General features: G+C 51.6%; 2 protein-coding genes across 28 annotated transcripts in view; one reads left to right on the top strand and one right to left on the bottom strand.

Moving 5' to 3' along the window:
- Positions 1-8112, top strand: part of TANC2 (tetratricopeptide repeat, ankyrin repeat and coiled-coil containing 2) — a 341035-nt gene extending 332923 nt beyond the window's left edge. For all 14 annotated transcript variants that reach the window (XM_074320171.1, XM_074320173.1, XM_074320174.1 and 11 more), the window contains one exon: positions 528-8112. In XM_074320171.1, the coding sequence (XP_074176272.1) occupies positions 528-2487 (1960 nt within the window). In that variant the 3' untranslated portion in view covers positions 2488-8112. The remainder of the gene's footprint in view (positions 1-527) is intronic.
- Positions 2507-23339, bottom strand: CYB561 (cytochrome b561). 14 transcript variants are annotated; one of them, XR_012492249.1, is made up of 7 exons: positions 15226-15529; positions 14875-15092; positions 14062-14160; positions 13764-13867; positions 13192-13349; positions 4605-4732; positions 2910-3046 (listed from the first exon to the last, which is right to left on the bottom strand). XR_012492249.1 is itself a non-coding variant. In XM_074320183.1 (6 exons), the coding sequence occupies exons 1-6, from the start codon at positions 23209-23211 to the stop codon at positions 2770-2772; spliced, it is 867 nt and encodes a 288-aa protein (XP_074176284.1). In that variant the 5' UTR covers positions 23212-23339; the 3' UTR covers positions 2507-2769. The 14 variants fall into 14 exon arrangements, 13 of the variants coding, with proteins under 13 accessions (XP_074176284.1, XP_074176288.1, XP_074176285.1 ...); XM_074320183.1 differs by lacking the exons at positions 4605-4732; positions 15226-15529 and adding an exon at positions 23201-23339 and having other exon boundaries at positions 2507-3046; XM_074320187.1 differs by lacking the exons at positions 4605-4732; positions 15226-15529 and adding an exon at positions 22589-22772 and having other exon boundaries at positions 2507-3046.
- Positions 23340-24173: the final 834 nt, after the last annotated feature.

The following is a 24173-nucleotide window of genomic DNA, read 5'->3' on the forward strand; positions in this document are numbered from 1 at the left end:
CAACAGTTCTGTGGGACAGGGGGTAGAAAGGGCAGAAGATAGGGTTCTTGCCTAGGATGGAACAGGTCTGAAATTTAGAGTCAAAATATCAAGAATACAAAGAAAAAAATTCTGGATCAGCAAGATTTTTAAATACTGTAGTTACTGTTTTGTTCCTAAGCTAATTGACAGTGACCCTGTAAATGACAACCCCACCCAACCCTCATACTGCCTGGTGTGCATTTGGGCACTAAGAAAATCTTCCTGAAGGGCCTGGCTGGACTGACAAAATGGGGACATTTCTCCACTAATCCCAGAGAGGCCAGAAGGAAGATGGAGGCTGAACGGGTTAGGGAATCATTCTGGACTCTTCTAGAATGACAGCCTACCTGTTTCCTTCCTTACAAATCAAACAAAACCAACCCCTACCCCCCAACTCCCACAGTTGCTACCACAGTTCTCTGAAATAGTGACCATGTTCTCAGCTCTGGGTGATTCCTGTTGATTCAGAATAACTCCAGTTCCTGTGTTTACATTTTGTCGAGCAGACAGTTTGCAGCAGCCTTAGAGGACCTGAACGAGGCCATCAAGCTGTGTCCAAACAACCGTGAGATCCAGAGACTTCTGATGAGAGTGGAGGAAGAGTGTAGACAGATGCAGCAGCAGCAGCAGCAGCCGCCCCAGCAGCAGCAGCCCCAGCAGCAGTTAGCAGAAGAAACAGAACCTGAAGCACAGCATGAAGATATATACTCTGTGCAAGACATATTCGAGGAGGAGTACCTGGAACAGGATGTAGAAAATGTTTCCATTGGCCTCCAGACGGAGGCTCGGCCCAGTCAGGGTCTCCCGATCATCCAGAGCCCACCCTCCTCTCCAGCCCATCGGGACTCCACCTACATCTCTAGCTCACCGCTTGGCTCGCATCAGGTTTTTGACTTCCGGTCCAGTAGCTCTGTAGGTTCTCCCACTAGACAAGGCTATCAGTCCACCTCTCCTGCTCTTTCTCCAACTCACCAGAACTCTCATTACAGGCCCAGTCCACCTCATACTTCCCCAGCTCATCAGGGTGGCTCTTACCGCTTTAGCCCCCCTCCTGTAGGAGGGCAGGGCAAAGAATACCCAAGCCCACCCCCTTCCCCTCTCCGTAGAGGCCCACAGTATCGGGCCAGCCCTCCAGCTGAAAGCATGAGTGTCTATAGATCCCAGTCCGGCTCACCCGTGCGCTATCAGCAAGAAACAAATGTTAGTCAGCTTCCTGGCAGACCAAAATCTCCATTATCCAAAATGGCCCAGCGGCCCTACCAGATGCCTCAGCTTCCTGTGGCAGTTCCCCAGCAAGGGCTCAGGCTACAGCCTGCTAAGGCCCAGATTGTGCGAAGCAACCAGCCCAGCTCTGCGGTTCATTCAAGCACCGTCATCTCCACGGGGGCCTATGGCCAAGTACCCCATTCAATGGCTGGTAAATACCAGTCTTCACAAGGAGACATAGGAGTAAGTCAGAGCCGGTTGGTTTATCAGGGGTCAATTGGGGGGATTGTGGGGGATGGGAGACCTGTGCAGCATGTCCAGGCCAGTCTGAGTGCAGGTGCCATCTGTCAGCATGGAGGGTTGACCAAAGAAGACCTTCCACAGAGACCTTCCTCAGCATATCGAGGTGGCATGAGATACAGCCAGACACCACAGATTGGGCGTAGCCAGTCCGCATCCTATTACCCAGTCTGTCACTCAAAACTAGATCTGGAGCGCTCCTCCAGCCAACTAGGTTCCCCTGATGTGTCACATCTAATCAGAAGACCTATTAGTGTCAACCCTAATGACATTAAACCCCACCCGCCGACTCCCAGGCCATTGCTGCACTCCCAAAGCGTAGGCCTGCGCTTCTCTCCATCCAGCAATAGTATCTCGTCCGCCTCCAACCTAACTCCTACCTTCCGGCCATCCTCCTCGATTCAACAAATGGAGATCCCACTAAAACCGGCATATGATAGGTCATGTGACGAGCTGTCGCCAGTGTCTCCCACTCAGGGAGGTTATCCCAGTGAGCCCACCCGCTCCAGGACCACACCATTCATGGGGATCATAGACAAAACAGCCCGGACTCAGCAGTACCCCCACCTTCACCAGCAGAATCGGACCTGGGCAGTGTCATCAGTGGATACCGTTCTCAGTCCTACGTCTCCAGGCAACCTGCCTCAGCCTGAGTCCTTCAGCCCCCCATCATCCATCAGCAACATTGCCTTTTATAACAAAACCAACAATGCACAGAATGGCCACTTGCTGGAGGACGATTATTACGGCCCCCATGGGATGCTGGCTAATGGGTCCCGCGGAGACCTCTTGGAGAGAGTCAGCCAGGCCTCCTCATATCCCGATGTGAAGGTGGCTCGGACCCTCCCTGTGGCTCAGGCATACCAGGACAACCTGTACAGGCAATTGTCCCGGGACTCTCGACAAGGGCAGACATCCCCTATCAAACCAAAGAGACCATTTGTGGAGTCTAATGTTTAAAAGACGTTTGTTGGAGTGAGACCCATATGTTTTCACTGCACATTTTCAGGCTTGGTTTCCACATTTGAGGTAGTTCTCTGGCTTAATTTCTCATGTAGTTTCTGTGTGGTGTTCGGAGGTGGCAGCCGACATGCTGAGATCCTTTGCATGCAGCCGACTGGGAAGCTGGCCTTCAGTGAGCCAGGACTTCAGTCTCTTGTCTGTGCCCCAGCCACATTCTCTCTCCCTCTCTTCAGATGCCAACGAGGAGATTGTTGTGCCGTGTGCTTTAACCCAGGGAGATCAGACACACTGGTCAGCTTTTTCCAGGAGACAATCGCTTTCACGGATGTTCTTGTCGTGTAAATGTCTTTCTCCTTTTTTACAAAAACTAAGATGTTCTTGTTCGTTTTCTTCTAGGAACTTTAGAGAGCGCGATGCCCCTTTGCCTTCGCATCTTTGTGCAGTGTTATCCAGATAGCCCGCCCCCATGCGTCCTTGTGCCATGGTCTCCTCCCCGACTGCCGGCTCCCTGCAGTCACCAGGTCTTGAATGTCCATTTAGATTCTTGCTGGTCTTCCTGTGGGGGGGTAAAAGGATCAAAGAGAAAGAGAGGAAATGAGTCTGTTAAATTGGAAGGAAAACCAATATAATTCTTTGAAATGTCACTACATTGATCTTCCAAGAAGCATTTTAGGAATATTTAGAAAACAACCAGCCCTTTAAGTATTTCGGTCAGCCAAGGAAATTGGATGGGAATCATAGATATTTTTTAATTCACTGAAAATTGTTCATTAGATTTTTAGCCAACTATTAACCATTAAAAACTATTGATTTTCCGTGGGTGGAGGAAGGAATAAATATATAGGAAGAGAGAAAAAGAAAGGCTGTTCTGGATTCTCAGTGAAAGGCTGTAGAAAATCTTTGATTGGAGAAATCTCCCTTTTAGATCCTGATATATCACGGAGCACATATTCCACAAAAAGTAGGCTCCTCCCGAGGGTTGGCTGGTGCAGTAATCTTATTAGTTGGATCTTTGCCTAGAGCCAGATTTTGGTCTACTGGCCTTTTTAAATCCCGATGGTATAGTGAAGAAATCAGTTCGAGAAGCAAATTGAATTATCTTGGGACTGAAAGACTTATTCCCAGAGTTTGCACCCAGGGCCATTGCCATCCGTGCCAGATGTTTTCTAATTCCATTTCAACGTCTATAGTTTCATTATCTATTTGTTTGTTTAGGTAGGGGTGTTTGGCGCGTGATATTTGAAAACAGACACCACAAAGTGTCTCCTTTCAGGGTGAAGAAGGACCCCTTTCAGCCTGGGGGGTGGCACAGGAGCTAGACAGCAAGTCTTCTGATCCAGTCACCCTCCACACATCTGTGTCTTGTAGTCATTTGCTAAGTTGTCCTCTGAGTGACTGAGGCTAGCATGACACGATGGCCAGAACACGATGGCCAGAACCAAAGCCTTACTACAGGCCTGGTACCGAGTGCTTATCAGCTCTTAAAGTTTAACTAACTATACAGTTAAAACTAAACAAAAGAGAGTTAGTTCTCTGTTATTAGAAATCATTCTGCTCTTGTTAGTAAAGGGCTACAGGAAGGGCAATTTCCTGAATAAAAATCCAGATGTGACCAGAGCTGTTTGTAATAATAAGTGTCCTCTGAAAGCATCGCTAAGACAGGGGGAGCATGAAGCTGAGATCAGAAACATTTCTTTACTAATTTAGATTCTGCCAAATGGATGGACCCCTCTGCCCCCAAGCCTGAAATAGACCAGGACTTGTCTCTGTGCTAGAAGCAAACAGCCGGGCTCACTCAAAACCCAGACGTTCCACTCTCTCTGATGCTAAAAGACTCCCTTCTACTCACCTAGAGTGGAGTGGACATCAGTGTCTCTTCTCTCTGTCTGTTTCATCAAGAAGGTGAAATGTACAGCATTAGCACAGCCTACAGCTGGGAGCCCAGCAGCCTCTCACTCCCTCTTTATCCAGGTCTTAACTCAATTGGGCTTTTGCATCTTACCCCTTTTTAACCACCTCTCACTGAGGAGCTGCTGCTACGTTTTGAAAAATTTCTCAGTGTCTATTAGAAAAGTGCCCCTGCTTATTTGAAACACGACACCACCTGCACTCACCTATGTAGGTGGGTGAACAGGTTCTGTAGTTTTACAAACATACCACTGATGCCACTTCTCCCCAGGGTCTCTCGGTTTTCCAGGATACACAGGAGATTGTAGGGTTTATGCCTTATTGGGCAAAACACCTAAAACATCAACAGTCAAAATGTCAACAGTCAAAATGCAATTCTTTTTTAGCCATTAGAAGAGGGAGTGAATATCACTACTGGGCGCCAGTCGTCTTTGACTCTAAAATGCCAACTGGACCTTACTGGGGGGAGACCAAGATCTTCCTTGTAAGCAGACTGCCTGTGCCCCGTTTGGCTACTTCACTGCCATGGGATGCTCTTAGTACTGTATCTTAAGGATGCCCGTGCCCCAGCAGCACTTGCTGAATCAATGTCTGGCTTCAGGTGTGGGGGAAATTTTTCAAATGAAACTGGTAAGTTCCTCTCACCCAGTTCACATCACCCTGAAATGGAGACAGTGGTGACAAATGTCAACTTATAGGTTTCCCACCAAATTGTATGTTCCGTTCACCCAGAATTCTTGCACTAATGGGTTTCCATCACATCATGTCTATAAATGGGTGCACTTTACTGTTTGAATTTGTAACTCTGATACTGGATATTTAAGTGTGCGTAATGTCTTCATTAGAAAAATAGCAAAACCGCTCTTGTCTTTTAGTGTATTTTTCAAGAAAAAGGAAAAAAGAAAGAAGTCAAGCAGTGGATCACAACATTTATAGCACAAGAAATAATTTGTATATAAGCATCAAAAAGATTAAGAGTTTTTAAATACAAAAAAAAAATGTTTGCAGTGATTTTAAAGTGCTTTTCCAGCAATGTTCTTAGGGACTCCTGAGACATGGTTATTTTATTTACTGGATCAGTAAGGCACACAATTAACAATTAAAAATTAATGTTTATTTACAAAGTAAAGGGAAAAACCTGTGTAACATGAGACTTGGCATGCTGTTGTATCTTGCCCAGGTTGCAGATGTGCGCTATTAAGTCCCAAGTTAATAGAGCACAAACCCTTGTTCTTCTCCCATGTGCCCTCTTTTTAGATGTGTTTAACTTAAACTCGAAGGCTCAGGAAAATTCCACTAATTAGAATCATGTACAGTACCCCAGGTCGATGTCTAGAGATACAAGTTTGCTAATTTAGTTAAGCCTGGATTACTAAACACTTTTCCTAAATTATTGTAAACAGAACAGCTTAGAGAAAGGTATTCTCAGTCCTTATATTGTATAGTAGTTTATGAACCCCTCTCTAAATATTGGTATTTTTGTACTCCAGAGATGTACCCGATAGGAAAAGTAATCGGTATCTAATTTAATATCCATTAAGTATTTTCCTTAGATTTTAGTCATAGACGGTGGGTTCTGTGGACGTCACCTTGCTTCACCAACTTTACCACTAGGTGTCACTGTGGCTCTGCACCAGGCTTGTCTGGTAAGCAACGAGTAACAGCATCTCCTCTTAAGGAGCCTCTTCCAGGCAGCAGGCAGGCCCATTGGCTCAGAGGGTGTAGGAAGGAGAGAACAAAGGTCTGGACAGCGGTCTGCACGCACCTGCACCAGTCGTGGCAAGATAAGCTCTTTGAACACTACCTGCTTTGGACCTTCAGCCAGGCAGAGGCTGGGAGGAGGTTGACTAGAAGGCCCCCGCTCTGGTGGGTGGGAGGATGGGTACGCAGAAGAGCCCTTTCTTCCCCCAGGAGCACCTATATCAGTTCCTCTTGGCCTCCAGCTTCTACAACTCCAGAGGTGTCACTGTTGGATGGTTTGATTCAAAGATAGTTATTTTTCTACTGCAGAAATGCCTTGGACAAAACCAGTTGCTTACTGAATCTTTGCCACAAAAATGGAGCGGGCTCCCCCGGGGGCAGGAGGTGCCCATCCCTGTCCCAGCCTAACCCGCCCTGCCTGTCTATCCTTGGGCTGCCCACTTCTCCAGAAGCTAACCGGCAGAGGCAGCCGGCTGCTGCTTCCTCACCGGGGGCCGTGCTGCCCTGTCGCATGTGCATTAGGAGGTGTGGCTTTTCTCCTTTTCCTCCAGGAACTCCAGACTGACCATCTAACCATGACTAACAACAATGAACAAAGGGCTTAGGGGTAAGAGCTACCTACAAAGACGTGTCATGGAAACCTTCACCGTGCAATGCCTTGAACTCAGCTCTGGCTGCTCCCGAGAAGAGGTGGCTGGCTGGGGGCCTGGACACAGCACAGTGGGGCTGGTGGGGCCATGTGCAGAGCTACTTGAATAACCACTGGGTCTTCATCAACTCCTCCTACTACAGACCACTCAAGGGCTGAAGTGTTGGTAACCTGCGTTTCGGTGTCCCATGCCTCACAGCAGCTGAACCACCCTGACATGCTTGTGGCCACATGAGGCCCCAAGTCAGAGCTTTGAAAGTCAGTACCAAATGAACGCCTAATTGGACACCAAAAATCAAGTGTTACTTTCATGTCTCCTCACCCATATCACCTCATTTCTTCCTGCTGAGTCTGTGATATCTCCACCAAGCTGACCTGCCAGGTTTTCGCTGGATGCATATAGATGCAGGCCAGCATTGCTTTCGTTGTTTTCAGACCTACTCTGTGGAAAGGAAGGAGCCGAGCCTCTTTGTTTCTGTAGCACTTGCGGGCTGGATTTTTCTTTGGCCTAATCACTAACCAGAACACCTGGTTAGAGGGACTCAACTCAAACCCTTTGGTCCCCAGGACCAGACAGAGTTAATTCTGGAAAATTCAGTACTTGAATGTACCTGCCTTATTGTGTACCAACCTAACTGGAAAAAAAGAGTTAGAAATGCTGGCTCCCGTTCGCTACTTCATTCACAAGTTATTTTGGAAATCTGTAAGTTACACTTCCTGTTCTGGTTTGTTTTTTGTTTTTTGTTGTTTTTTTCTTTGGCTGATTCCTGCTGAGTGGGGCCGGTTCCTCGTCAGGCTCAGGGCAGGTGCCATTCTCAGGCATGGCCTCCTTTCCATCTAGCACAGCGTCTTTGTCTCTGTTCTGTCTCCTCCAAATCCAAGATGATTTTAATTAGTACAGACATGTACAGTCTACAATTAAAGAGTGATTTGTACTAATATGATTTTGATTCTTCCTCCTCTTTGCTGTCCTTTCAAGACACTTGCTGGAAAAAGCTTTAATGCACTTAGTTTTCCTTTAGGTTTTCTATAACTCAGATGTAAAGGACTTTCTCTGTACAGTATATTATCCGATGCATGTTTGTTCTCTGATATATTGAACACCACACAGTTGTGAACTCGTGCCGTGGGGATGCCCCACACCCAGCAGAGGCATCCAGCCCCCTGTGTATAAGGAAAGATTTTCCTTTGCTGTACTTGCTTGAGCAGTTTTATTGTCTGTACATGTGAGCTGTGTGAGATAGATGTGACAAGTTAAATGAATGCATTTTCCTGCCCATGTATACAGATCGCCATCTGTACAGTGAACTGTATGTATGAAAGCAAATGTACTTATTTATAAATGGGTAACACTTGGAAAAACATGGCGTTGTGGTGCTTTCTCCTTCCGTTACAATACCTCTCCAGGGAGCTGACTCTCAAGCTCACCCTCTCCGAGGCCCACAGTGCCAAGGAAACCCGCGAGGACGACTTGGGCACGTTCAGGTGAAGGCCAAATTTGTGATGATTTGTTTGGTCTCTTGTGCAACATTCAGAATCACCCCTTCAGGCTTTATTCACTCATGGAAGTGATTGAGCGCCTCCTTGGAGATGGACCCTGATAGGCACTCGAGCACTGTGGACAAGGGAAGAGTCTGAGGGCCTGTCCGCAAAGGCCCGCTGCATTTGTTGAGAAAGGGAGGCTTATTCTTCCGTGGAAGAGTTTTTCTCCACCATACCAACGGAGCACTGAGCTCTTCTTGTTTTTCACTTCACTAGCTGAGGCGGTACCCTAATCCAGTTACCGTACCAAAATGCAAGGCTGAAGCAGACTGCCAGTTACAGCTATTAAGGTTAGAGACTGCATGCAGGGGAGGGACCGGAGGCAGCCTTAGCTGTAGTTCCCAGGGCTGTCAATGTGGGAAGCCCACTGCTTCCAGTGTTTTTATTTTCTTCAAAAATCTGGCCAGAAATTCCAGTCCTCACCATATAGAGAGCTAGACAGCTGCGTCGTGAATGGAGATAGTTCCTGAAACTGGCTGGAGACTCAGAACCTTTTTTGAAAAGCCAGCACTGAGTCCTGCCTTGTTGGCTAGCTGCACCTCTGCGTCAGGGACTAGCAAGGAAGGAGACCACTTCCTCACGACAGCAGATTGTCCTGAACAAACGTGCCCTGCTGTGTAACTACAGCCATTTCTCCCAACGACCAAAGCTGGGGAAGCAGAACCACTCTGGGCATGCACGGTCGGTCATCACAGCCCGGACACCAGAATTGCCTTTAAAGAGGCAAGGAGAGGACTCCGGAAGGAATCACCTGCTCCATCTGAAAATTATTCCTGGGCGGCTCCAGGTACGTCATTAAAAATCAAAAACAGGTAAGTGGTTGGGAAAGAAACAACACTTTTTAAGGATTCCTGGGACACTGGAAGAAAGGTGAAGGTAATGATTCCTAAAAAGCTTATGCTTAAAAGGAATTTGCCTGAACCTGACTAAAACACCACTCAGAGCAGCAGCAGACAGCTAACCAGCAAGTTCTTTGTTCTCCCAAGTCCCAAATCAGACTGTTCTCTTCTTTTCATTCTCCAGCAGGCACCCTTTAGCAGCTCCTTGGAGGCCATGCACCGCTGTGCCCACGAGCATGTGGTAAGCCAGGCTCCCTTCCATAGGCTGGGGTGGGTGGGCTGAGACTGAGGGGAGGAACATGGTGTCATCTTTTCAGCTTTAAAAATGGAAGCTGGAAGAGCCTGGAGAAACTTGGAAACTGAGTCCTCCTTTCCCAGGAACAAGACTAGGGCTTTCATAATAAGGGTATTGTGTCTGGAAGGGCCTGCGATAAAAAGGACGGTCCCTCAGAAGAGACAATGCTCAGAGTCTATTGTGATGGGCCATTCTCTTGAGATGCCCATTGTGTCCCACCTGTGATAGGGACTTGACACATGTTCTCTAATTTAGTCCTCACATAACCTCTGACAGACGACATTACTCTCTCCAAAACGCCAATGAGGAAGCAGATCCTGAGAGCTTAAACTGCTCAACACAGGCGAAGGTGGGACTGAATCTGATCTGCCTGGGAAGATTTGCCCCTATAGGGTCAGTCTAAGAAAAGCAAGCACCCGAGTGCCCGCAGATGGAGCACAGGCAGTGGGTCCAAAACGACGCTTGGAGAATGCTACGTAGTGCTCCTTTGGAGAAACAACCCTGCCAAGGTCAAGAGGAATAACTTTGGAAACTCGAGGTGTTCCAAACCCAGTAAGAAGGTGGGGTCCCTCCTGAGGAGGTGAAGGAGTGCCCCTCTGGGGGCAGACGCATCATCCTCTGGGATCATTTGAATGTTCACGAACACAAAGACCCTTAAGATTCAGAGACGAGCACAAAAGCCGGAAGTGGGATGGCACACTCACAGGGTCAAGTGCCTCTGCCCTCACCGAGAGCCAGCCCTGACCTTGATTCAGACCGGCTGGGGAACATGTATCGAGCCACATGCTTTACATGCTTTTAAGCAAATGAAGGTCCACATAGAAGCCTTGATTCAGGAGAAAGATGCCACAGATGCATAAAGCAAAGACCACTCAAGGTCTGGCTCATGTATGTTAGAAACCAGATACCGTACTTAAACATTAGGAAGAAGGAATTCATGTCACCGAAGGGTCATTTACCTGCCTAGAGGATTTGCTGTACAGTCTGTTTAAAGAATGAGCCCCTGGCTAAGTTCTGAAGATGTTTTAAGTGACAGTGCTTTTCAGGAGCACACAGTACATCGTGGTGAGATCCCACCCTACCTTACTGTAAACACATCTGCCGGGCCCTAGGAATTGATCTAAAGTGGAACCTCGGCTTGTTTTCAAAGCTTTGCTTCTCTTCTTAAGGAATAAAGAGACGTTTTAAAAAGAAAAAAGTTGAATGCTGGGGAAACTTCTTGCCAAGGCCCTTATGAGGCCCTCACAGTTACACCCTCCAGGCCACTCTCTCTGGGGTGAGAAAAGGGTTTCTCTAAACACGTGGAAGACCTCCTCTGCTCCAGAGACAGGACAGTTATGGCCATTTCAGAGCCTATGCCACGATAAATATCAGTCACTTTACCTTCTGTACCCAGCTTGGGGATATTCGATTTCTCTCAACCCTAGTAAAACTAACTTCATGTACCTGACTGCTAAAAGCACTGGCTCCTTTTATTGTCACAGTAAATGATGATAACAGGTGAGAGATCTGCTGTAGACATTTATTAAATCTGTTGCACCAACACTACATTGTACTTCACAGAAGATTGGCCACAGGCAAAGTAAAAAAAAAAACCACTGGATCAGCTTTCAGGAGGCCTTTTGGTTCCCTAGTCATCCAACACACACTTTGGCAAACAGACCAGTTTATAGACTTACACTGCAAATCTGAGGTTCCGTTTCTCTCGTGGCATTCTGACAAGGGAGACAAATGTACTTTGGTAGTTTGTCTAAGGTGGAGTTTTTCCTACATGTAAACACTGGACTACATGAGTGTGTGCCAGGTGATGAAAAGAATTGATGGCACCCCTGCCCCTGCCCATTCTAAACAGGGCCAACACCCTCTCGTCCAGGCTGCAGTGGAGACAGGAGAGGCTCTGCAGGAGCCCCGGCAGCCCTGCGGGGGAGGGCGCTGGACCACAGCCACCTGCTCGGAGAAGTGGCATCGCCGGAGGCAGGACCCACTGCCAAAGCTGAGGATTAGAAATCTGAGCAGTAGAAGCCGACTAGCCCCTTTCTCTAAGGCAGCATTTAGGTGTGGAAAAGGCCGCCGTTAAAAGAATAGATTTGGAAATTTCATGAATTTTCTCATTTAAGTAACCTGTGTCTGTCTCAAACTGTGTCATGCTCTTCAAAGGCCAGAAAATGAGGAAAACAAGGAGAGATATTTGCCAAGTCCAAGAAGTACACGATCAATGCTCTAATCACATTATTTCTAAACTGAAGCCAAACAGTGACTCAGCTAACAGCATAACACACGCATGAGGTTGGGGGGATTAATCTGATTCCAACTCAGCCCCAACTTCCTGCAAGGATGGGCCCCCATAAGCTAAGGGTGTATGAAGCCCTCCCTCCCCTTGAACAGAAGCAGGCAGCCACCACCACCACCCCACACACACACAGACACACACCATATAAAAAGAAAGTGGGTAACAGCAGCAGCTTTTCCTTTTAAAAAAGGTTTGTGTCCTCACCTCTGGTCAGAACAGTGCCTATGCTGGCTCATGAGGGTGGGGATGTGGGAGCTCGCAGGCTGAGCTGCAAGGTAACCCACCACCCACAACAGCCAACACGAGGGTGGGGGGGCGTCTCTTTCCTCTTCAGCTGCCAAGGGTAGGTTTGTCTGAAGTCCTGTGCTCCTATCCCCTCTCCCAGCAAAGCCGTCCTGGGGCCAAAGAGTTAAAGAAAGGGAAGGCTCCACAGCACAGCCAGGCCAAAGCCACTCGCCAGAGCTTCCCAGGGGCCAGTCCCTCCCCTCTCCTGGGGACCCTCGCTCTGAACACCAACATAGTTTACCCATAGTATCACTTGCTCCACTGCCAAAGTCTGGGCCCAATCAGACCACGTGTTTACTCAGGCTAGCGAGACTCCTGGTTTGAATTCAGCTTCACAAAGCAAGTCTTGGCTTTGCTGGGCTTGTCGCTGAGGCCCCAGGGTTTCTCCCACTGCTTTGTGCTCTCTGCAGGCCCTGGACTGCGGGCTCGAGGGAGGGGGGGCTCTCCATCTCCTTTAGGGATCTGAGTTTCTGCAACCAGGACTGACTACCCAAAAGCCTACCCAAAGCTTCTCCATTTGAGGGAATGACGGGGACAGTAGGGGTAGGGGAGCATGACAGGACACTAAAGCAGCAGCAAAGAGGAAAGCAGAGGCGGCCAAGCCCTAAGCCCCAGAATTCACTGCTCAAAGAGGCACACAGCCCCCACACTCCCTACCCACTCAGCCCAGCCATCCTGGGGAGCCAGGAATCCTGAAGGCAGCCTCAGTGGCTGTGAGAAAGACACCTGTCACAACCCCCGGAATTGAGGACACCTGCCAGACGCAGGCCCCTCCCCACAGGACAAAGACAGCCAGTCACTGGGAGCTGGGGCTGTCGCCCTCTGTCAGCGTCTTGAAGTCCATGGAAAGAGCTTGTTCTTCTGCCTGGGAGGGCCGCTTCCACTCGACGCGAGTCAAGATGTAGAGCACAACCACGCCAAAGCCGGCCAGCAGCAGGCCCAGCACGTTGGCCAGGACACCCTCCGGCTCGAAAGTGCTGTACTTGGACCTGCAGGGTCACGGTGGGAGGAGCCACCCGAGGGGTCACCATTCAGCCAAATGCCATTTGCACCTGGGCCAGCAAGATGCGCCCCCAGCCCCATCATCCCCCTGGGTGGCTAACTCCACAGAGAGCTGGCCCAGAAGACAGAGGTCCAGGGAAGCAGGACATAGGGCTCTGTCTCTGTGGGGACCACGGCACAGGACACTCACCCGAGTTTAAACAGCAGCGCCTCCTTCAGGCCCAGCAGGGCTGTGCCCACAGAGAGGAGGAAGATGGTGGCACCAAAGAAGACATGCTGTGGGCGGTAGCGGCTCCGCAGAGAAAACGAAGCTCCAGGGAACAGGAAGAAACTAAAGCCCACCAGCCACTAGACAGAAAGAAAGAAAGGCAGGTTGGTGCCAGGGACTGAGCTGGCCATCGTGTGACCAACCCAGGGACATCCAGGCCGGCTGCGAAGCCCTCCCCCCACCCATGGTTTCCTGCTTCCAGGAGCGTGGTGGGGGGACGCTAAGCACTGTGGGAAAGGCCCCGACCCCCGCGTTCCAGGCCAGGTCCCGTTCATCATACTTGTACACCAAGTATGGCCTGTAGCCAAACACATGCGCATGGCAGCTGAAGGGCACCAGGAGCCAAGGCCCCCTCCCCTGTGAAATCCTGGCTTTGTACACACTTCCAATCTGAAAGCAGCATCCAGCTGCACTAAAGCAGCCCTTTCACCTATGGGAACAGCCTGGAGAAGGGCTCTTCTGTGGCACGTCGCTGTGGGACTGGAAGGACTCACCTGGACAAAGTAGAGCACCAAGACAAGCATTCCACACCAGCTGTGCAGGCTGTACAGGTCCGCGTAGCCCTGCTTCCTGTGGTAGTCAAACACCGCCACCAGGCCTGGGCCGGAGAGCAGGGGTCACGTGAGGACAGGCCAGCGGGGGAGGAAGGGGGGAGGTGACCCAAGGGAAACCTGACTAGCCAGGCCTTCTGGGCTCTCATCCCAGCACCCAGTGTCCCTGCCTGGAATGCCTGGAAGGAGTGGGAGGGCCAGGGAGGGGGAGTGCATGGGGAGGCTGTTCCCCGGAACTCACCCACCAGGGCGATGACGAACGCAAAGACATGCAGCAGCCCGTGCAGGACTTTGGTTGTGCGTTTGGCCTCGTTCCTGAAGACACGATAAACCAGCAGGGCTGTGGGGATGAGAGAGGGAAGGGCAGTGTACTCCCCTGAGCTCCAGGCCTTCCTGCCATGGGCAGCAAGGAGACACACCTTGGCTGAGAGCTGACCTGATTTAAGGGCTTGACCGGGCTCCTCAGCCCCAGGAAGTGGAAGAGAAGGGGCCCTCAGGCCATGTGTGCCCTCGCACTGCCCTCCCCACCCACCACCTTCTTGTCACGTGTCCTGTGTATTCCAGGCTGTGTTTTAGGTTCATCGTGAAGTCACCCTGTGTCCCCAAGCTTCTGAGGTCATCTTTTAGCTATGACGGTCCTCAACGAGTCCAACAGTGAAGCCTGCTCCAAAATTCACTATTCTGAGCAAGCAGGGTGGGCGCCAGCACCACCTTGCTCCTACTCCCCCAGTTTCAAACTGCCCCTGCAGAAGCCGGCCTCAGCTCCCAGCCCAGCCCCTGGGCCGCCCCTCCATGAAGCACACCCACCCGTGGGTGCTCCTGGTGGAAGCAAGAGGTAAAAGAGCTGGGACAAGCTGGAAAGGAGGTGCCACCCACCAACCTCAGGGCTCCTGTTTGGACTCCCAGTGTCCCCAGGCTCTAAGCCAGCTTCCTTCTCTGACTCTTTTCTAGACTCTCACATTTGTCTAACAGCAAGAGACCTCAGGGGTGATCAGGGTCCGCAAACTGCCTCTCTCAGAAGGAGCAGCTCACGGGAAGCAGGGGAGGGACTCACCGTCTCCCTGCAGGAAGATGAGGCCTATGACCATGCAGAGGGGATGCACGTTAAACTGCAGGGCCTCCTCCCAGGCAATGCCTCCTCGGTACAGACCGAGCCAAGCACCAGTCATGGCCACGACCATCAGGCCCAGCAGTTGGGAGAAAGCCACATAGTAGGGAAGCGCTCCGGGGCTAGATGCCGTGCTGGCACGGCTCTCCATGCTGAGGTGGCAGCTGCAGGAAAAACAGCAGAGCTCAGAGGGGCAGCCCACAAACTCCAAATGGTACATCCCAGGCCCCTCAAGGCCGACCCCTGCCATCCCCTCTCTGCCCCATTCCCCAGGCTCTGTGCCATTGCGGTGCTCACAAGTATGTCACTGTTCCCATTCTACAGACAGGAACATGGCGGCTCAAGGTGGTTTGGGAAAGCCGTGCTCTGGGGCTCCACGTGGGAGTGGGTTTCCGGGCTCCTCTGCCCAGTCCCCCCAGCGTTTCTACAGCCTCGCCCAGGGTCAGGATGGCCTTCGCGCCAACTCTTCACGTTGAATCTGTTGGTTCTCCTGACCCAGGGCCCAGCCTGGCCTGCACACCCCGGGGGATGGGAGGAGACAGGCAGGCAATGAACAGCATGGCTTCCGTCTGCTTTGCCAAGGTGCTGGCAAAGGGCAGAGCACTCAGCTCCACTCCCTAGATGGCTGCCCACTGGCCTCTTGCCCACTCTCCCGGCCTCTCCCAGCAGCGGTGGAAACATCCTGCCTCTCCTTCATTAGCAACAGAGAATGACGGCTGAGCAGAGACGTTTGACTAACAAATTTTTGGGTCACCCTTCTAATTCTGAGCACAAGCTCTCTACCCTTACTGCTCAAGAACTAGTTTCCAGTCATCCCGGCCCTGTCCTTCTGGTGACTGGAGGCTGTGTTTGCCACATCTGACAACTGTTGGCAACTCCACCATTAAGCGGGGGGTGGAGGGAGAGATAGTAATACATACTCCCTACAGTAAAATACAGCTACGCAACAAAAAATTACAAGTAATCAACATTTTGATTTTATATCCTTACATCTTTTTCTTCAAGATATATATTACACACACACACACACACACACACATTCTTTTATGGAAACAGGATCCTACAATTTCTAACCTGCTAGATTCCTTTTTAGGTTTTTGATACATTCTGTCAAATCAAAAACCCTCGCACGGCAGGTGGGAACACCTGTTTCCAGAATCCCTGGCAGGCAATGAACCCCTCTGTCTGGAACTCTTGTCTCTGTCCTTACCTTTCACCTCTATACCAGTGACTCCTAAATCTAGTGCCAGTTCTGTCCTCTCCCCCAAATTCAAACTCCATTTCTCACTGTCCACCAATATCTCTACCTGGACATCCTCAAACACTTCAAACTCAGCACATCCAAAGTCACACCCCTGACCTCCCAGGTAGCTAGTGTGGCTGTCCTTCCCCTAGGCCCAGTGCTGACACCTGCACATACAGGCCACAGAATCCCAGGGGTTCTCCCCAAGGCCTCTCACCATCACTTCCCTGCTGGCCATCTTCACTGTCACCACCCCAGCCAGGGCACAGAGCTTCTGCCCCCATCTCTCTACCCTCTTCAGTCTGCCTGACCCACTAGTGACAGGGACAGAGTCATGTGGCCCCGCCCCACACAAACAGCCGCTCACTCCCTGCCAGTGAAAAGCCAACTCCATAACATGATCCTAACTCAGTTTCCAGCAGCAACCCCAAGTCCACTTGGGGGAGACTGTCCCTGTCGCTAGATCTAACACCACAACCTGTTGTCATTATTCCCGCCACCTCACACTCCTCTGCACCACGCTCCCTGCTCCCTGCAACAGCCACCTCTTCCACTTCCCCAGCCCACCCTCAGCCACGACCTGAAATGAGCATCACTTTGTCTCCCTCCTCCGCCCCCCAAGACTGGCCAGGAGCTTTCTTACCCTCCTGGTGTCGCCCTCTGTGAGCTCACGGGGGCCTCTCTGCTGAGCACCCAGTGAGCTCCCTGAAGGCAGGGAGTGCGGCTCACTCTCCTCGAGTGTCCTCCGGGATCTAATCCCTTACCCGACTCTAACAGGGAAAATGTACTGAAGAGAAACGCTGTCTCCCTCGCCTTATTAGATTCATCCCCAGAGAGCCCAGGGCAGTCACAATCTGATTAGCTCTGAATTAGGAAGAAGAAAGGAACACACCCTGCCACTGTTGAACCTGCCACAGCTTCTGCGCCAGCAGCGTGACTAGCAAGAACAGAAGTGGGAGCTCAGGGCGACAAAGGACTGTCGCCCCTGAACCTCAGAGCCACTCGGTGGTGAGGCAAGCCAGAGCCAGCTTGTTTCCCTCCCAACCAATCTCCCAGGGACACAGGCAGAAATTGGAGTGAGGGTCTCTTTGAATCTGTGATAAGAAGTATGGGGTGGCGGGGTGGGGGGAGGGGGCAGGATGAAGAGGGTAAAGGAGGTCAAATATATGGTGATCTCCAGGTACAGAGGGTCAGAATTGAGTTGAATTGTAGGATACCCAGTCAGTGTCTGCTGAGCTTGGGAGAAGTGCCTGGCAGTGTTGAAAAGAAAACCCACATTGGAATGGTGCCATGACCGTGTGTGGCTATAACGCTCTACACTGTAAATTCATATACTGGACTCCCCGGGAAGTCAGAACCCTGATATTGTTTGCTCCTCACGATGGTGGAGTGGATGGAGATGCATGCTTGTTTGCTGGGAGGACACAACCTCGTGGCTCGGGAACCCCTACTCTGTACTCAGCACCTCCCACTTTCTCCCATTTAATCCTCTCAATAACACTGATAAGAGGAGTATTATCCCAATTTGATGGATGAAAACGGGGGCTCAGAGAGGATAAATGACATGCCCCAAATTATCAGCAGCAAATCACTGCTCAACTCACTTGTTTCTTGAGCACTTACTATATGCCAGACACACTGCTAGATGCTAGAACTATACAGCGGAGACATGGTCCCTGCCTTCAAGGGGCTCGCTGATAAGTTGCAGAGCAGATACAGATTTTAAAGTAAAGGGTAGTAAGAATTCAAGCCACAAGCTAAACTCAGGCCTCCAAGAGCAGTTTCTACTGTGTTCACTGAGGAGTTTCTACCAATTTAATGCACACAAGTGGCACGCCCTTCCAGATTGCCTATGGATTAGCTGTCTGTTAGTGTGACTCTGTATTTTCTAACGCCCAGGAACTAGGGTAGAGCCGTCATGCTTTCCAAACACTGAAGCCAACCCAGGATCTGAATGGGTGCTTGCCGGGGAAGGAGCTTTGAAGCAGGGCTCCCAGGCAGTCTCTCCCCCACCCACGCCAGTCCTCCAGTGTCCTCCTCACCCCTGGGGGAACCATGCTCCTAAGGCAGTTTAAACCCACATCATGTGAGCACTGGTGTCCTCTGTGGGCTCTCCCGGGAGAAAAGGCAGCAGGGTGGGAATAGATGGTGAAGAGAGAAGTGATGACAGGCGGGCAAGCTACTTGCAAGATCTTCATATCAAGATCTTCACTGCTCCAGTGGCAGCTCTCCTCATCCATATGGGCCCCAAGTACACAGGCATCCCGGAGGAAGCCAGAGATAAAGCATGACCTTTGGAATTACGGAGGCCCAAGCTGTATCCCCCACACCCCCTTCCAATTTGACGATGACTCTATATCCAAGTATGAGGGGTGACAGGAAAACTCACACCAAGCCAGACCAGCCTACCTCGGGCAGGACTGTGACACGGGACCTCACAGTCAGTAAGAGCTAAGCATGAAGAATCCAATTTACAAGAAAAAAGTAGTGAGTGTTTCTGTGCTGTCTACACAATGAACGGAAAGATCCCTTCAGCAATGGCATTTCCCCATTGCTTATTCGGTTCAACGAAACTGACAACCAATCTGAGCAGGGAGGAGCTGCTTCCAATGCTGGAGGATTCAGCAAAGACACTGCAGTGATGCTGGGTGGGGTCTGACCCACCCACAACATTGGAAACCTTGAAATCATTTGAGATTCACTCCCTAGTAAGCAAATGCCTTTAAATCATGCTCCTTCATTTCCCAACCTGGACAGCGAGAACTCTCTCTCTCTCACCCTTCCTTCCTAACTGGGTTGCTGCTCCCCCCCCACCCCCCCCACCCCCACCCCACCCCAGCTCCAGAACCCTGGCTGTTCTTGGTCCTCCTGTTCCCAGAGCGGAAGTGTGGGCAGCAGCTTCAAGGACCTGGAAGCAGCCATGCTCCACCCCAAAGGTTTCCTTTGCCCAGGAGACCAGAGTCTTGGGACCAGAGGGGACTCATATGGCCCCTTTCAAGGCCACCCTCCTTCTGTCAGAGCACAGGATGGGGGGGACATATCTCTGGCAGCTTCTGGAACAGTCACTCCTCCCCTCCCACACACACCCGAGTCAGACTCCACTTAATGCAATCAAACAGGGACGGGAGCTACCCTCGGGCTTGAGCGTGCTGAGTACCACTCTCTCCCCATGCCCGCTGTGTTTCATTAAAAGGTCACCAGGCCTAATCTCATTATGGGGACCAGACACCGAACATGTCCTACAGCCTGGAAGCAGGGAGCCTGGCCACTGCCCTCCTTATCAACGGCAGGGCTTAAATTAAGTTAGAAAAGATTGTGTTGGGGGCCAGGACTAGATCTTTTCTTGATGGGGGGTGGGGGGGGGAACGGTTCAATTGTCCTAGAATGTCCTAGAATATGATGAAAGAGAAGGCAAAATAAAGGCTGAACTGCTAGGCAGGGCACTTTCTTACCACCCCACACCCAAGTAGCCCCCAGAAAGAAAGCAGAGCTTGAAGTCACAAACTGAGCCCGGTTTTCCAGCAGGTACAGGGAGCTCAGTGCCAGGGCTCCCATTACTTGTAGGGACCTCTCAAAAATGTTTTGATTTCTGTTAAAATCAGGAGAAAACAAACTTTTAGGGTTGAAGGAAATGTTTTAATTTTTAATCCAGCCTGAACTAGATTTGTCTTTAGACCATCAGTTATAAAAATACAATTTTTTTTAATGGAGGAAGGGGCCCACAGAGGCAAAAGTGCCTCGGGCCCATGAAAGTCACAATGCAGCCCCGGTCAGGAGGCTGTGATTTCAAAGCCAGCCCCACTGTTTAAGACAGCTCCTGGCAAGCTAAGTCCCCTCTCTGAGTCTTCTTCCTCATCCATAAGGTACGTGGATATTGAGATCCACTTTACTGACCTGAAACAAAGATTAAGTGGAATAAATATGTGCTGGGGCCTAGAACAGTGCCTGCCCCACAGTAGGCATTCGATCAATTGTAATAATTGAACGAAAACTAAATCTGGTTGTGGGGACAGAGCCAGGAGTGCAGTTTCCAGGCTCTTGGCCTCACGTGGAAAGGTGCTGGCTCGGGTAGTAAATGGCCATCAACTGTGATTGGGTCGCCATCAGCTGTGGCTAGTTGGCCGTCAGCTGTAACCAGTGAGCCACTGGCCACTAATATAACTGCTGTGGCTACGCTAGCAGCAAATGGGGGGCTAGCAAGAAGATGGTGGCTGAGCTAGCAAGAGTGGATTGCAGTTAGCACGACGGATTGCAGCTAACAAGTGAGGTTGTTTGGCAGAGACAAGTGTAAGGTGGATTGCGGATCCTGTGGCTCCTGCTTCCTGTGTCTCCAGCCCAGCCGCCAGAGATAATATAGTGGTATGACTCCCCTATCTATGGCTCTGTGGGTATTCCTTTTGGGTCTCACCATGTCCTGCGTTCTTATGTAGGGAGTGGGAGCTGAGACCCCGCATGACACCCTGCATGACACTGGTCTTACCGTGTTTCCCCCAAAATAAGACCTAGCCCGACCATCAGCTCTAATGCGTCTTTTGGAGCAAAAATTAATGTAAGACCCGATCTTATTTTACTATAATATAAGGCCGGGTCTTATATAAGACCGCATTAGAGCTGAGGGTCCAGCTAGGTCTTATTTTCGGGGAAACACGGTAATAGGGCCTTAGGAAGAATCACCCAACAGAAGCTGTTGATACATGAGGTTTTGGTGCTACAGAGAACCAGATGGCAGTGGACAGCAAGACCCCTTCTAATAAATCCACACTCCCTTCTCTCTGCCATCTACTGGGCAGAACCCCCTGGATCTGGGGTGGATTCCTCCGCCAATACCTTCTACTGCTGCTGAACCACTCATTTTAACAGAAGCCCAAGCTCTGCCTGCGAAGGAAGGTGGCATAGCAGGGAAGCAGTGGGACAAAGCAGGGTGGTTCCACCTCCTTCCTGGTCCAGGAGGCTCCTCCTACGTGAGGGCGGGGTTGTAGCATCCCTTTCTCTCTATGGGGCTCACTTTGACATGTACAAGTTACTTGTATTTTCTGCGTCAATCCAATTTCACAAGAGAAATCAAGGTATCTACGATAAGGAGGAAAAGTTTTGTTTTGTTTTTCCTTCTCTCTGAAACGTAAAGAACAGAATCTAGGCATCCTAAGATGGAACTTGATTTAATCCGTCTTAGAAAACCCTCAGACCACCAGGCTAGAATAAATGAGAGCAGAGGGGCAACCAGCAGGCAGAAGGACTTGGAAGGGGTGCCAGCCTCTGAAGACCTGGCTCTCTGTGGTGCCCTGGGAGAAAGGACAGGCAGAGACGGGAGGTGGCCCTGCCATCATGCAGGTGTCAAAGGCAGCAGCAGATCCCTTAGCTGAGTTCTGCAGCCCCAGTTCATGGCCCACCAAGGCCAACCCGACAAGTCAGGATTTCCCAAACGAGAAACTCTCATTCTCACACAAGAAGCTGAGGATGTTAAGAAGAGAGCAAGAAAGGGATCTAATAGCTAGACATGTCAACCTAAGACCGGCTACAGGAAAAAGAGGCCAGGTGGAGGGAGGCAAAGCAGCTGGCAGTCTCGGTTTCAGGTTTCAAAAGACCAGTCGTGGCAAACGCTGATTGATCCGTTTTTCCCTATGTTCTACGGTACTTCTACACTAGCTGTAGAACATGGCAAAATATTAGCCGCAGGCCCGTAGATAAACCTGGGATCACTTGCCTCTCCATTCTAACTTCAGAAGAGAATCGGCACACAGGTAGACCCGGGGCCCAAGGCTGACCGCTCAGGAAGGAGAAGGACGAGCTCTTTAACCTCGGGCCCTGTTCCGTGGCCCCCGGGCCGGGGAAAGCAGGTGAGGTAAGAGCCAGGTGCGATAGCAGGTGAAGGCAGGAGACAGACTTGCTACGGCTACCGGAGCCTGGTCTGTTCCGGCGCGGGCGCGGTCCCGCCCCAGTCCGGGCACACCTGGGCCCGCCGTCCCCAACCCCCAACACACACACACCTGGGCCCGCTCCACCCCCGCATACTTGAGCCCCCTTCCCGACTCTGCACCAGTGCTCCGCGCCGCCCACCAGCCCGGGCCGCCTACCTGGCCAGGCTCCCGGCCCCGAGCTTGTCCCAGCCGCGCCGCCCACCGGCCGGCGACCTCCCCGCGCCGCGCCCGGGCTGCTCTGCAGGTTCTGCGAGCCGCGCCGCCCTCGGTGCCGCGGCGTCGCCATGGCGACCCGGCGGTGGCGGGTTGGTAGCGCGGCAGGCGACGCGGCGAGGGTCACGCGGGTGGCCGGAAGTGTCCCGGCGCGACCCTAAGCTTGGGTTAGGGCCCGGCCCCGAGTGGTACCCCAGTCAGGGGGCCCGCCAGGTCCGGGTTCAAAGGGACGTCCGCTTGGCAGGGGCTGCGGCGCAGGGCGCTGAGGGGGCGAGAAGGTGGCTACCGTGACACGGCCTTCTGGACCCGAGCTCGGGTAACTTTCCGAATCCGGGCCTCGCGATCTGGCTTGCGGGGTCCCCCACGTTAGGGGGTGCATGGGGACCTGCGAGCCCGTGGGTATGGAGGGGGCCCTGAGGGCCCAGGCCTGACTCGGAGGCCGCTCGCCAAACAGTGGAGAATGGGCGGGGGCGGAGATGGGGCCTAGTGCAGAGGGGAGGGTGTGCCGGCCGGGAGCGCCAGCCTGCCTTGGACTCTGCGTTTCCTGATTTCCTCCTTTTCTTCCCTCCCACCTTCTGACCTCCACTCGCCCCGGGCTCAGGTGGCCACTAGGTGTCACACACGGCCTAGGCCTTGGCCCACGAAGCAGCTCCTGCAGCCCTAGGGGGCACGCCCCTTCCCTCCCAGCCCGGAGAGTGGAGATGTCACCCTCCTGGAAGGCCTGACAACCCCCTTCCCCAGTTCCACCCTGCCCCCACATACACACACACACACACACACACACACACACACACTCTAAATGACAGTTTGCCATTTTCCCCAAGTCAGGGGTCTTCGCCTGAGATGGACTGCCCAAGCCCCCAGGCCAACCAGCCTAAGGATACAAATCAGCTCTTACCATCCTCTCATGAAGGCCTAGACTGCTATGAGCGGCCTTCCCTGCCCCAGCTGCTAAGAGAGGGGGTTGCTAAGGCCCGGGCTAGGGGCCGCAGCCCTGTCCAGGTTCTTTTTCCAGGAAATGCTGTGGGTAGATAACAAGCCCAGCTCAGACTTGTTACAAGCACAGAACAAAAGGTTCTTTCCTGTCGGATGCCTGGCAAGACACACCAAAGGCCTGGGGGTTGGAGGGAAATGGGGTTTCCTACCCTGGAGACATAAATGAGCCTCAGCAAAGGAACACCCCTCCCTCACCTGCCCTCAGCACTGTGGGCTTCCCATGGGCAGTGGCGAGGACCCTGACCAAGGGGAGCCTTGGGGAGCCATACCTCCTTACAGAGAGAACGTACTCTCAAGCACATGGCAAATCACCCAAGGGTGCCCACTGCTCGGTCACAGCTGGGCCCACTCCCTCAGAGTGACCAAGCTTAAACCCTCCATGAATATAAATTTTGTTGGGATAGCTTTCCAGTTGGAGGGAGTTCATAGACATTTTAAATTAATAAACAGCTTCCTTAAGGTGCCAACAAGCAAACAGCAGGCAACACATGCCTTGTGAGTTGACTGTGGAACAGAGCCATTTCTGGGGTAGGCAGGGTGCACAGACGAGCAGAGAGCCTCGCTGGGAACTCGATATGAGTGCTGTCAGCCCTTCCAAAGCCAGGAGAGACTCCAGCTGAGGCGATATGGGGGCCTTTGTGTCCTCTCCCCACCCACCACCACAGGCCCCCCACCGCCCTGCAGCCCTGAGCTGCAGCGTCTTCCCCTTAGGAGGGAAAGCACACCCTGCCAGCAGTGTTCTCAGGGGTCTGCTTAAAGTGGGGAGGGGATGGAGGTGGCCCTGAGTGAGGTAGGGTGCCTCCATGGGGACCAGCCCACAGGGTCTTAGCTCTAAGGGCTCATGGCTCCACCCAACCATTTTAAAGAGCAGGTGA

The sequence above is a fragment of the Rhinolophus sinicus genome, linkage group LG15 (assembly GCF_036562045.2).
Source record: "Rhinolophus sinicus isolate RSC01 linkage group LG15, ASM3656204v1, whole genome shotgun sequence".
Classification (NCBI taxonomy): Eukaryota; Metazoa; Chordata; class Mammalia; order Chiroptera; family Rhinolophidae; genus Rhinolophus; species Rhinolophus sinicus.

What these genes read in the sequence shown, in the direction of transcription:
- CYB561 (XM_074320182.1), bottom strand. Translation starts at nt 15,245, where the DNA reads ATGGGAACAGTGACATACTT. An exon ending in GTTCGTCATCGCCCTGGTGG is followed by an intron (nt 13,868 to 14,061) that starts GTGAGTTCCGGG and finishes TCTCCGGCCCAG; the next exon opens with GCCTGGTGGCGGTGTTTGAC. An exon ending in TGGTGCTCTACTTTGTCCAG is followed by an intron (nt 13,350 to 13,763) that starts GTGAGTCCTTCC and finishes CTTTCTGTCTAG; the next exon opens with TGGCTGGTGGGCTTTAGTTT.